This window comes from Podarcis muralis, chromosome 13 (genome assembly GCF_964188315.1).
Source record: "Podarcis muralis chromosome 13, rPodMur119.hap1.1, whole genome shotgun sequence".
In the NCBI taxonomy this organism is placed as follows: Eukaryota; Metazoa; Chordata; class Lepidosauria; order Squamata; family Lacertidae; genus Podarcis; species Podarcis muralis.
Genome location: NC_135667.1, coordinates 55,346,637 through 55,359,624, shown reverse-complemented (window position 1 = coordinate 55,359,624; position 12,988 = coordinate 55,346,637). Strand labels below are relative to the sequence as shown.

The following is a 12,988-nucleotide window of genomic DNA, read 5'->3' as shown; positions in this document are numbered from 1 at the left end:
ACACTTGAACTCATGGACTTCTAATGAAGCTGAATGTTGGAAGGTTCAAGACAGATTTTTAAAAAGTGCTTCTTCACCATGATGGTAACCAACTTGGATGTCTTTAAAAGAGGATTAAAGAGGATTTAAAAGAGGAGGAGAGGGCTAGCGATGCCTGCAGCTGGAGGCAGTAAAAACCAGATGCGGGAAACGATGGGAGGTGAGAGTGCTCTTGTGCTCGTGTTCTGCTCGCTGGTTTCCCACAGGCATCTAGTTGGCCACTGTGAGAACAGGATGCTGGACTAGACGGGCCATTGGCCTGATCCAACAGGCTCGTCTTATGCTCCTTATGTTCTTATGTTCTTGCCCTGCTATTTCATAAAAACACAAGAAGAGCTTGCTGGATCAAGCCCATATAATCTAGCTTCCTGTTCTCACAGTGGCCAACCAGATGCCTGTGGAAAACCTGCAATGCCATCTCCCAGAAGGTGGAAGAAGTCACCAGAGGACCAGCTCACCTTGGGAGGGACTGGGTAATCAAACCTTTGCTCCCCTTCAGTCTACCCGAGAAGCTCAGCGTTTGAAGAAGCTCTACTGGTTGCTGCAGCTTAGCTACATGGCTCTCACAAACCTCGCTTGACTTCCTATACCAATCATTTCAGAACTTTCACTACTTTGTAATGAAGCTGAGTTTTACTGCCTGTGCAACTGTTTCCGAAACTGCATGGAAATGCACATGAATTTGACCTTTGGAGAGTTTGTACGTAAACCATTTTTAACTTACCAAATGTGGTCTTTTTCTATGCTAGGGGATGAGGGAAACTCTGGAAGGAACTTAGAAGGGCATATTTTAAAGATCTAACAACCTATATTATCCATGCTTTACTTTGCTGGTTGATGACGTGAGGCAATGCATATTTTGGGTAAATCAGACCACATTATTTTGGAATTTGTGGTGCTGCGCAAAGGGAAAGCTGAGTGCTTATTATTTAGTCTAATTACATGAGGATAATGGGGAAGGGAATGCATTCAAGGTCTTGCCTTCCCATGGGCTGCAATAATCTCAGATTTAAGAGGGGCAAAACAAATCAACTGCCCATGCACTACAGCAGTAAAACCAAACCAGAGAGAAAGTGGCTCTCCATACAGGGGAGAGGAGTGTTATTTTGGCTTCTTGACGCAGGTACTATCCTAATTCACCGGATCTGTGACCACAGTTAGAACCGTTGGCCTAGACATGCTCACTGACTTCTGGAGCAGTCATTAGGAGAGACAGAGATGGGCGTGATTCTTGCAGGAAGCAAAGCATTGAGCTTTAGAGGGATAGCAGTCCTTGTGCTTTCTTCTTCCCTGTGGTATCATAATCTTATACAGATGTTTCTCTTTATTATTTTCCTCCTGCTCTTTCCAACTTTGTTTTGAGCACTTCCTTTTGTCAACAATATTTTCTCAGACATTCATTATCTCTCCGCTTGACTGTATTCCTTTCAAAAGACTGAAATTTTAGAGTGGTAGAATAAAGATTCTGAGTTTAAAACAAACGTTCAAATGTAGCTAAATTTCCCCCCTCTAGGTGATGGTTAAAATAATTGGTTAAAATAATGGTTAAAATAATTCTGATGTTGAACACTATTCAAACTAGCATAGTTTACTAACTGCAGAGAAGCTGAATGAATTATTTGCATTCGTCTTCATTGCAGAAAATGTAGGGAATGAATCCCTGTGCCTGAACCAACTTTCTCAGGAAGTGGGTCTGAGGAACTGAGGCAAATGAATCCAACAGCAGGTACAGGTAGCCTCCACCTGAGAGTTCACAAAGAAGTGAGAAACTGCTGGTCTCCCAACAAAAATACATATCCCCAAGGTCAGTCTCCATAGCCGAGGGCTGGAAGGTGGCCAACATAACATCGTTTTTTGAAAAAGAGATTCTGGAAATTACAGAGTGGTTAGCTTAACGTCTAACCAGGAGAACTGGAAGAAAGCTTCATTTATTTCAGTTTTTAAGTTTTATTCAGTTTAGAAGTCTTGTGCTGTACAAAGGCTGAGAGCTCACTTACAGTAATTCACTGACATGCATAGAATATAGTTTTGCATCTTAAAACAAGAAAGAAAACACAGAAATTTAAATGGGGAAAAAAATGTAAATCCATCACGGAAAAAATACTGCTTTACTTGGATGGAATATAAGTACAGTGGTACCTTGGGTTGCAGATGCTTCAGGTTACAAACACTTTGGATTACAGACTCCGCTAACCCAGAAATAGTACCTCGGGTTAAGAACTTTGCTTCAGGATGAGAACAAAAATCGCGCGGCGGCAGCAGCGGGAGGCCCCATTAGCTAAAGTGGTACCTCAGGTTAAGAACAGTTTCAGGTTAAGAACGGATCTCTGGAAAGAATTAAGTTCGTAACCAGATGTACCACTGTACTTGGTAAAAAAGGGGCATGGTCTCTTAAAAATGTGCAGCAGCAATTTGTAAATACTATATATAACCATGTTTAAATTCTAGATAAGTAATTAAATAGGGTAAGCAAACTACTGGCTTTTCCATTGCCGTGTGAGGAAGGGGTGGAAAAAGAAAGGGGAGGAAAGGAAGAAAAGGGAGCGTCTGGACATGGGTGGCAAGTGGTCACCATGTGATAAGACTGAAGACCCAAAGACACCGTGGACTTTGCAAACTATTTGTACGTGAATACATATGTAGATGTCATGAATAGTTCCATATAAAGTCATGTTTAGCAGGTACAATCTTCAAATGGAAACGATTGTTCATATGTGTCATCTGAAGAAGTGGTATCTGAAGAAGTGTGCATGCACACGAAAGCTCATACCAATAACAAACTTAGTTGGACTCTAAGGTGCTACTGGAAGGATTTTTTTTTATTTTGTTTCATACGTGTCATAATAGTTATCTAAATGGCTGAAAAGTTCTTAGGTCAGATCTGTGTTTTCACTTAATGCTTTCAAGGGCCGGGTGAGTTTTTCCAGGATAGCAAAGGGCAGCACTTTCTTAAGCCAACTGTCCTCTGTGACATTTAAGATATATTTCCAATTTTGGGCAATTGCAAGTCGAGCAGCGACAAGAGGCTTCAAAACAACCGAAGTTGCCCCTTTAAATATAGACAAGAAACATAAAGCTGGCTCCACTTGCATATTATTATTATTATTATTATTATTATTATTATTATTATTATTATTACTATTACTATTATTATTCATTACCTGCACTTCACCCTAATGTCTCAGGGTAGCTTACATTATCAACAATGGTACCAATTTCAGAAATTAGATGATTCCACAACAGTAACTCCAGCCTGAAAAATAAATTCTTCATTCCCAGACAGCCACATGATACATGGAATCACTAAAAATGTGGTCATGCTGGCCACATGACCCAGAAATCTGTCTCTGGACAAACGCCGGCTTCCTCGGCCTGAAAAGCGAGATGAGCGGTGTTATGTACTGAAATTCTCACCCTGGGCCAGCAGGGGGATACTGTAGATAGTTATGCAAATGAAGGATTGAAAGTGACGTTCAGTGATTGGATAGTTTTAGAAAGTTGCAACAGTTATGTTGTTCTGGAGCTCTATATAAGCAGGCTGACTGAGCTCTTCAGTTCAGTTCTGTTCCAGCTTACAAATAAAGAGCTACTTTGGAAGAATCACTGTGTCATCTGATATGTTCACCCACAACTTAACACTGTCGACGAGGATGGGATTCGAACCCACCCATGTGACTGGACTTAACTGTCAGGGGTCTTTTACCTTTACATTTTACATGGAATCGCTGCTATTTTTTTAAACCAAAATGCCAAGAAGTAGTGGCTCCAGCATCCCTCACCAGGTAGTAATGACTGTGAGATTAACAGAAGCCAGTAAGTGTTTTATATGTTCCAGCTGAAATTCAGAAAACTGGTAGGCCTGAAGTGGAAACTTGATCGACTCCCCGCAAGCTCATAAAAAACATGTTTGTTCATCTGCTACTGGTGCCTCAGAAATCATAGCCTGTACATGAATATATTTATCTCATGTAGTTAGAAATTGTCGTTTAGGATTTGTCCATCTCTGTGGTTCCAATGTGCAATATCTAGTTATGCTTTTGCTTTTTCATGAGCTGTTGCTGTTGTGGGAAGTCTGAGATCAGGGATGGGTGTGCTGTCTAACCACAAATGCCATAGCAAAGGAAACATTCCAGTTTCTTTCAGGACAAAGTGCTGCATCTATGCATCAGAGAGTCCTCCTGTATAATAGACAAATATCCAGAATTACACTAGTAAAAGGTAAAGGTACCCCTGCCCATACGGGCCAGTCTTGACACACTCTAGGGTTGTGCGCTCATCTCACTCAAGAGGCCGGGGGCCAGCGCTGTCCGGAGACACTTCCGGGTCACGTGGCCAGCGTGACATCGCTGCTCTGGCGAGCCAGAGCCGCACACGGAAACGCCGTTTACCTTCCCGCTAGTAAGCGGTCCCTATTTATCTACTTGCACCCGGGGGTGCTTTCGAACTGCTAGGTTGGCAGGCGCTCCAGAATGAGGCCTCAGAGATAAGAGTATGTAATGTCTGAGTCTCCACCACTGGAAGTCCCAGGCTCAGGGAGTCCCTTGATCCCACTTCCCCGTTGATGTCCTCCAGAACATGACTGCCCTTTCCTCCAAAGAAGCAAGTCAAAGAAGTAAGTCTCCTATGTAAGAAAAACCAGCGCTGCACTTAATGATGAGAGCAAAGCCTGCTGTTGTCCCTGAGGCTGGATTTGCACCCAAGTGGTCTGTGCAGCACACAAGCCTGTCCACAAAGCATGCATTCTAACAGGGGCGGCAAAATGGGAAAGTGCCTCCCTGTCCGTCAACCCTTGTCATCCCTGCCGAAGCCTCACTTACTGGGATCGCGCAGCTGTGACTTCCAGGATCTGGCAAGATCTGACTAGAACCCTACAAGAACTTGCGCACAGCCCTCCATGCAATCTCATGGGTCTCTCCCGTGACCTCACGGGGTGCTCTCAAGATCTCGTCCAAACCCAGAAGCAGCCACAGCCACTTCTCCAGCGGCTGTGGCATTGGGGGTGCCTGCAGAGGGGCCCCTTGGACTCCATTGCCTGAGGCAGCTGCTGCCTCAATCTGCCTCATGGATGGGCCGGCTCTGTATTCTGATGATGAGCATTTTAATAGTTTGAACTAGAGACTGACTGACACCTATGAGCTGGACACTTTGGTTTTCCACAACTATTTTCTCTCTCCTGCTGCAATGGAAGCAATGATTTCTAGTTTCCACAGAATGTATTGCAGGCTAGTGGAATCTGTGACTTGACCAAAGAAACCTCCTTAGGAGGTCTATTGCTCCAAAACTGCCTATTGTGCTTTGCCCGAGCCACTGTCCACTTGGGCCACAGATGCTTAATATTAATATTAATTGCTGTTTCATTCTCCTGCTGGCAAAAGGTTGTACAAAACAGATATTTTGTCTGGTAGCAGGCAATTAAGACTCAAGATGATTTGCAAATAGTTTGTTCTCGTGAATTTTGTGAACCACCCTCAGATCAACGGATGAAGGGAGGTACTGTATACAAATTTAATAAATAAGAAAACAATAAAACAATGGAATATGAGAAACCATTGACCAAAGTTACTGGGGTTGCTTTGTTAACCGTATTTTGCTGTACATTTCATTACTTTCCTGCACTAGATTCCTCAGGGACAGGCATTCCAGCCCTCACCTGGAAACTGAGTGGTGGGGATGGAACAAAAACTAGGGAGGGAGCCTGAAGTTTGGCAGGAGAACATTGCGTGGAAAGGAAGGGAGGAGCACTGGAAAAAAAAAGTTGTTGGAACATAAAAAAGGAAAAGTTATTTTTGCCACTCTGGCTGAAAAAGAGACACAACGCTGGGCAGAGGCAGCTTTCAGGCACCCCGTTCAGAGTTTGTGAGTTGCACCAGCAACATCTGCCATCTGTGCAGCTGGGCAGGAGGGCAGGGCTGTTGCACCTTCAGTGACTGGGTAGGAGAGGGAAGTCCAGCCCAGGCTGTCGGGCTGACAATAGACTTCGCTTTTTCAGGAGGAAAGCCATAGCAAAGCCACTCCTAAAAGTGGCCAGTGTCACATTTGCAAACAAGGAGATCCCTTATTTCGTCAAGTATGCAGAACAATGTTTGGCGTTCATAGTCCTCTCCCATTTTATTTGGTCTGTTGGAATGTATATGTGACATTTAATCTGAATGGAGCCTTTCAATGAAATATATGGCCTTATAATAGTCAACATCTATTGCCAGAGGTATTTTTAAATGTTGCTAGTTAATAAGATCACTTTAACAGCCATGGCTTCCCCTAAATAAATCTGGGAAATTTTGTGCACGCACATGCATTTAATTTTTAAAAAACCATATAACAATCTTTTTATGGAAAGCAGCCCAAAAATGTCTTGATTTATTAATATCTGGAGAAACTGTACATTTAAGAATCACACTCTATTTGTAAACAGTTAAAAAGCCCCCAATGACATTCTGCATCTTCAAATGCTACAGTTAGAATCATGGCAATGAAATGAGAATGTGTTTCAGCAGGTTTTTAAAAAATGTGTTTTTATCCTAGTTTAGTCTTTCACTCTCCAACTAAACAAACCTATGGAATAATACCTTGTGGCAAAAAAAAGAAAAAGAAAAAGAAAAAAAGAGAGAAGAGAAGAGGAAGATGACCTTAACACTTAATAATAAAAGAATTTGCAAGAACTTTTTAAGCATTTGAAATTTATGTCACAAAATTCTGTAAGCCCAGGTTCTTGTTTACAGTCTGCATAGTTACTTCAGTTTTAAGGTTAAACACAAAGCTCTGCTCTGGAAAAATTACTTCATATCACAGAACCATAAAAATCAATGTAAATTAATGTAAAATTCCAATATTTCTGCTAAAAAATTCTAAACCTACTTTAATATGCTTTTGCAGGATGAATTATTTTCTTTACAACAATGTATACAGGGCAAGTGGTTTCTCCAGAATGTATATCAATGTTCACTTGCCATTGTTGTTCTTTTTGCCATTATAGGCAAATCCCAAACTTCCTTTTGAGCCATGCTTCTAGGCACAGGTCCAGGTTTTAAAGCTCCATCTCCAAGCATGTTGCTCTTTCGGTCCTGGCGCTTTCCCCAGGAAAACCTGCATTTTACCACTGCTTTCCCCAGACTGCTGTTTGCTCTGATTCAATGGTAAGACATGGGTTTTCCTGGGGAAAGCGCTGGGACAAAAAAACCCAGATTGCTTTAAAGTACAGATCTGTGCATGGAAAGCACAGCACAAAAGGAAGTCTGGGTTGGCCCTAAGTCACTCTTTCCAAAGAGGAATGTAACTTTCGTTCTCAGGTCCCATCTATACTACATGGGGCGTCGATGTCAGGTTCTGTCAGGAGTCCATGTTCCCAGCTTGATAACACAGTAAGCGTAGGTAATTAAAAAGGAGGATTTATTGCAAAAACAAACAGATAGCTCCAGACGGCTCTAACAAAGCCTCTGGCACATTACTCAAGATGACCCTTCTGAAGACTCCTTCCGGGGTTGACAGATGATACTGGACTTACGCCCCTTACGTCTCTTGTTTTGCTTCCTATCTAGCACCCCTCCCATTCGCCAACTCTTCGGACTTAGTGGATCAGCTCCAACCTCTTCCTATTCTTAGAGGCTGTCTCTGAGACTGTTTGCTCCTTTTTGTGCTTCCTGCAAAAGCTTTTGCTGTGTTCTAGCCTGCTCTCAGCTACTGTCTTATCACCCTGCCCGTTAAGGTAGGGAAGAGCAGAAGTCTGCAGCTGCTGGCTCTCCCCTGCCTGACTTACATCTAAGCCTCTCTGTTTCTGGCTGCTTTCTGCAGTTGGTTGCAAACCTTCACTTGGAGCTGGCTCATTCCTGACAGTCGTCTTGAATTCCAGCAGAAATCAAGCACGTCTCCCCCCGCAGTCTGCGTCTAGCCCAGCTCTCACACACTTCAACTCATGTCTTTGTCCTTCTATCTACCAGCCTGTTGAGGGTCTTTACCAAGAAGCTGTTCTGGCTGGTCTAGCAAGCAATTGAATCCTTGCTGGATCCAGGAACCAGAAGGGACTCAGTTAGTGCTTTTTTTCTGGAGGTACGCAGGGGTATGCATATCCCTAAACATTTTGTGAATCTTTGTACTTTTGTCCATTTACTGTACTTATTTTCCCTGATTTGAACTATAAAATGGTGATTTTCTTGAGTCAAAAGGAGAGTACCCCTAAACATTTTTTTAAAGAAAAAAGCACTGGACTCAGTAATAAAGCCTAACACCCTCCCAACTCACAACAGTATTTTATTCTGCTTTATTTTATTTTTTTTGTAATTGCTTTTGCTAGATTAAATAAATGAATGAATGAATAGGCATATCACAGTTAATAAATTTTCAAATTAATTAAATTTCCTCAATACATTCAGCAGAAATGGCCGTTCCACATGGTTAAACCATCTTCAAAATAGTCAATGAGATCAGTGTGACTGATTTTTTTATATATAAAATAGTATTATGTATAACATTCAAAGCTCATTTTGAATATACTGGCCTACAAAGTTGTTCAAGCGAGCTGCCAGGAGGGCTGACAATATCTTTGCATCTTGGGGTGTTGAGATCCCAGCTGACAAGGATCTTTCCCCAGTTTGGCCAAAACCACCAGTCTTGCGTCTTTCCACGAAGGTGGTGTCTGTTCTCCTTCCATAATGACATTAATTAAATGCTTAGTAAATTGTGGGACCAGTGAGCATGTTTTACAAAACTCACTCGGAAGAAACGGAGCTTTGCCCCCTTTTAGTTTCTTGATAACTGTGTGCACCCTCCAAAATTGAGTCATCTAGGCACTCCCTGAGAAGTTGTAGATTATCCCTATCAATAAACATTTGCATGTTTTGAAAGTCCAGGTTGCCAGTCAAATGTAACCCAAGCCATCCCCTGCTCTGTGGGCCCTACAACCCCTAGACCATGCATGTCCAACTGGTCGATGTCTATGGGTGTCTGTGGTCGATTGAATCATCCTGATCAATCGTCCTCCCCCCGCAAAGGTCAACAACTAAGCTTATTCCCCCCCCCCCAAAAAAAAGGTTAACAACTTTGGCTCATCTTCCGCCAAAAAAGCTCAACAACTCAGGTCTATCCAATGGGTAGATCACTGCTACTTTATTTATAGTGGGAGTAGATCGCAGTCCCTTGGAAGTTGGACATGCCTGCCCTAGAACACTAGTTCTGCTCAAGAGTAGACATATTGAAATAGATTGGCACAACTAACAGGTTTGTTGATTTCAATGGATCTACTCCAAGACTTATTTGAATGCCACCAGTTGAGTATAGAATTGTACCCAACTATATCTGGGACACGGGTGGTGCTGTGGTCTAAACCACAGAGCCTAGGGCTTGCCGGTCAGAAGGTTGGTGGTTTGAATCCCTGCGACGGGGTGAGCTCCCGTTGCTCGGTCCCTGCTCCTGCCAACCTAGCAGTTCAGAAGTACGTCAAGTGCAAGTAGATAAGTAGGTACTGCTCTGGCGGGAAGGTAAATGTCGTTTCTGTCAGCTGCTCTGGTTTGCCAGAAGTGGCTTAGTCATGCTGGCCACATGACCCGGAAGCTGTACGCCAGCTCCCTTGGCCAGTAAAGCAAGATGAGCGCCACAACCCCAGAGTCATCTGCAACTGGACTTAACGGTCAGGGGTCCCTTTACCTTTTTATATCTTGAAAGGCTCATATGTTCACTCTGCACGGTCACAGCATCATTCTGCACTTGAGGAACCAGCCCCTCTCTCTGCCCCAGGCCCCTTTCACTCTCTTCGGTGCTCAGTGTGTCAGCTTCTCCTCCTCCTCCTCTTTCCAAAAATGGGGGTGGGTACATACCTTTCGTACAAAGTCATGTAGATCAGCAAAGACGTCAGATTAGGTCCAGACTTTAAAAACAACTTATTTTGAGCAGGGGTTGCACACAATCAGCTATATGTGGGGGGGAGGAAAAAGCTCTATTCAGAATGCTTTAGGGTGGGGTAAAAAAACAACCATATTTCTCATGGAAACAATTCTGAGGCTTATCAATGGTGCCACTGTTGCAGTGATATTTAAAACATGCATAGACTCTGACATATACACACAGTTCAGCCAGATCAAGACAATTCTTTGAGGGAGGGGAAGGACCAGAAGTAGCCCGAGAGAACTCGCCAGCAGCAAGTGTATAATTCTGCTAATACCACTTAGCCGTGTTTGTGAATTTAAAGTTGGGCGGTTGTTCTGAGCATCAAGTACAATTTCAGTGTGATATCCAGAAGCGACTTGGGTTGACATCTTTGGAGGGGAGTAATATTTCTGTGCTTTTAATCTCAATATTCAACTATAAATTTAGTGGCTGAAACTTTTTGTGGTATGATACAGTGATGAAGCATGAGGTGCTTCAAGTTTAGAATACAGTGGTACCTCGCAAGACGAATGCCTCGCAAGACGGAAAACTCGCAAGACGAAAGGGTTTTTGGTTTTTTGAGCTGCTTCGCAAGACGATTTTCCCTATGGGCTTGCTTTGCAAGACGGAAACGTCTTGCAAGTTTGTTTCCTTTTTCTTAAAACCGTTAATACAGTTGCGACTTGACTTCAAGGAGCAACTCATAGCACGCGGTGTGGTAGCCTTTTTTGAGGTTTTTGAAGACTTTAGTGATTTTTGAAGCTTTTCCAAAACTTTTCCGACACCGTGCTTCGCAAGATGAAAAAAATCGCAAGACGACAAAACTCGCGGAACGAATTAATTTCGTCTTGCGAGGCACCACTGTACAATACACCCTTATACAATAGCAAAAGACCCCATGGGGTGGTGTTGGAGAGAAAGATTTGGAAGAGAGAGTCTTACTCTCATAGCAGAGTTGGCAATTGCTTCAAGTACATTAAAACTTGGTTAGATTTTGCATCTGCCCTCATCCACCTTTAACAAGCGTTACCCACAAAAATACTTAGGCTAGAATAAATCTTTACTTAATTTTTAGAAAATCATTTATGATTTGCCTATTAACATACACAACTTTAGACAATGCTCAGTAAACCAGAAGGCATCCTTAAAACCAAGAAATACAAGTGAGAATGAAGAGTCTGATCCTGTGGGAAAGCTCTCCCTCATGTCAGCCCAACTTAAACACTTGATTTAATGCTCTTTTGTGAAACTCCTATTCCTTTTGGGAAGTTCCTCCTGTGTCAGCCCCGCTGAGACAGGAGCTGCCGCAATTTCCCAAAACAGCCGTGAACATTAAAAAGAAACATTGCTTTTTATCAGAGGATGTTAACCACAAATGGAATGCAGCCCTCAGAGGGAGAATGAGGAGCTGAGGAAGCTTCCCGGGTCGTGGTGATTGTATTGCTGTCATTTGATGGGAAATCTGAGGACAGACAAAAATATAGGAGGAGCATGAAGTCCTGGACTTAGCTGTGAGGTAGAAGAAGAAGAGGAGCTGGAAGATGGTGGGTTCTGTAAGGAAAACATAGCAGAAGGAGTCGGATTTCAGTGCTGGGAGCCCGGCTTGGAGGCTTGCAGTGACTCACTGAGAGCCAGCCTGAGAGAGAGCTGCCTTTGTTCCACTTGGGCTGAGCGCTGGTGGGGAAGAAAGCAGCTCAGCAGCCGCCTCTCTCTTCCCCAACTCCAGCCAAGCAGCTGAACCTGTCTTTGGCTGAAGACTGGCTTTTGCAAAATGCTGCCCAGGTAAGAACCACCACCTTCACCCTCGCCACCCTCGCATGGAGGCACTGAATTGTTTCACCTCACCTCTGGCTTCCTTCCTCTCCCTCTTTCCCAATTTTCTCCAGTCATTCCCGGGTGCCCTGGAATTTGCTCCTGCTGCTTCTGGGTTCATTGCTCCCTGCCGGTCTACCAGCTCAGGTCATAGAAGGTAAGAACCTCCTCTTTTCCCTTCCCTAGTTCTGGGGAGAGGGGACATTCTGAAATCTGTCTTTTTACCAGCGATGTGAGCAGGAAATGTGCACAGGCTTGGAAACGGGATGCTGAAGGCTTCTGCCAGATAACTTTATCAAGTGTTTGGAATGTCAGAAACTTACAGCTGTCATTCATTCTGGCACTTGAAGGATTACAGCAGAACTGCTCACTAAACAGAAAAACTGTTTTAAACTTCATTCTGGTGTCAGAAAAGCAGGAAGGGTTGCTCTGCATGGCTCGGAGTATTCAGAACATCCCAAAAGTATGCCTGAAATGGTATAACACTTTGGTGTAAGGAATTTTTCAGAGTGTCAGTGACCTTTAGGGGCAGGGTGATGTGGCGTTTTAAATACTTAATGGGTATTTTATTTCCTGTGTGTGCCAAACCCAGCATTTTAGGATGGGGCAGGCTGTCATCCTAATAAATAAATAAGGGTAGGCAGACAGAATGTGCCCTGCATTTGCTCTCTAACCACCTTAAAAAATTACTGTGCATATCACTCGGACTTTTCCCTGGTTAGGGAAGCCTATGGGGAGGAGGGAAGGCTATTTCTCTTCATCCTCACAGTAATCAAGGTAGGCTGGACAAAAAGAAAGAGAAACTGCCTCAGCATTGCCAGCTGTTTCATTGCTGGTAAAAGATTTAAATCTGGCTCTCCCTATTCCCAGTCCCCATGAAATTGCTACCTGTCAAGGGGGTCTTCACAATTCTTATCCATTCTTGCAACAACTTTTTAAGTGAAGCCACTGTTCCCATTTCACAGGCAGTGAAGTAAGTCTTAGAGCAAGTCTAGGAAACCCCTGGCCCTCCAGATGTGGGCTGTACCTCCCATCATCCCCGCCCCTTGGCAGGGCGTTTGGCTCCAGCAACATCTGGAGAACCACAGGTTGACCACCCTGACTAGTAAAGGTAAAGGGACCCCTGACCATTAGGTCCAGTCATGGCCGACTCTGGGGTTGTGGCGCTCATCTCGCTTTATTGGCCGAGGGAGCCGGCGTACAGCTTCCGGGTCATGTGGCCAGCACGACTGAGCCGCTTCTGGTGAACCAGAGCAGCACACGGAAACGCCGTTTACCTTCC

General features: G+C 43.7%; 1 protein-coding gene and 1 long non-coding RNA gene across 3 annotated transcripts in view; one reads left to right on the top strand and one right to left on the bottom strand.

Moving 5' to 3' along the window:
- Positions 1–10,936: 10,936 nt before the first annotated feature.
- Positions 10,937–11,878, bottom strand: LOC114581841 (uncharacterized). 2 transcript variants are annotated; one of them, XR_013390496.1, is made up of 2 exons: positions 11,740–11,878; positions 10,937–11,356 (listed from the first exon to the last, which is right to left on the bottom strand). It is a non-coding gene; the product is annotated as an uncharacterized LOC114581841 (long non-coding RNA). The 2 variants fall into 2 exon arrangements; XR_003703399.2 differs by having other exon boundaries at positions 10,937–11,445; positions 11,740–11,826.
- Positions 11,439–12,988, top strand: part of COL15A1 (collagen type XV alpha 1 chain) — a 129,329-nt gene continuing 127,779 nt past the window's right edge. Inside the window, exons 1-2 of the mRNA XM_077917642.1 lie at positions 11,439–11,676; positions 11,781–11,863. Of these exons, the coding sequence (XP_077773768.1) occupies positions 11,666–11,676; positions 11,781–11,863 (94 nt within the window). The 5' untranslated portion in view covers positions 11,439–11,665. The remainder of the gene's footprint in view (positions 11,677–11,780; positions 11,864–12,988) is intronic.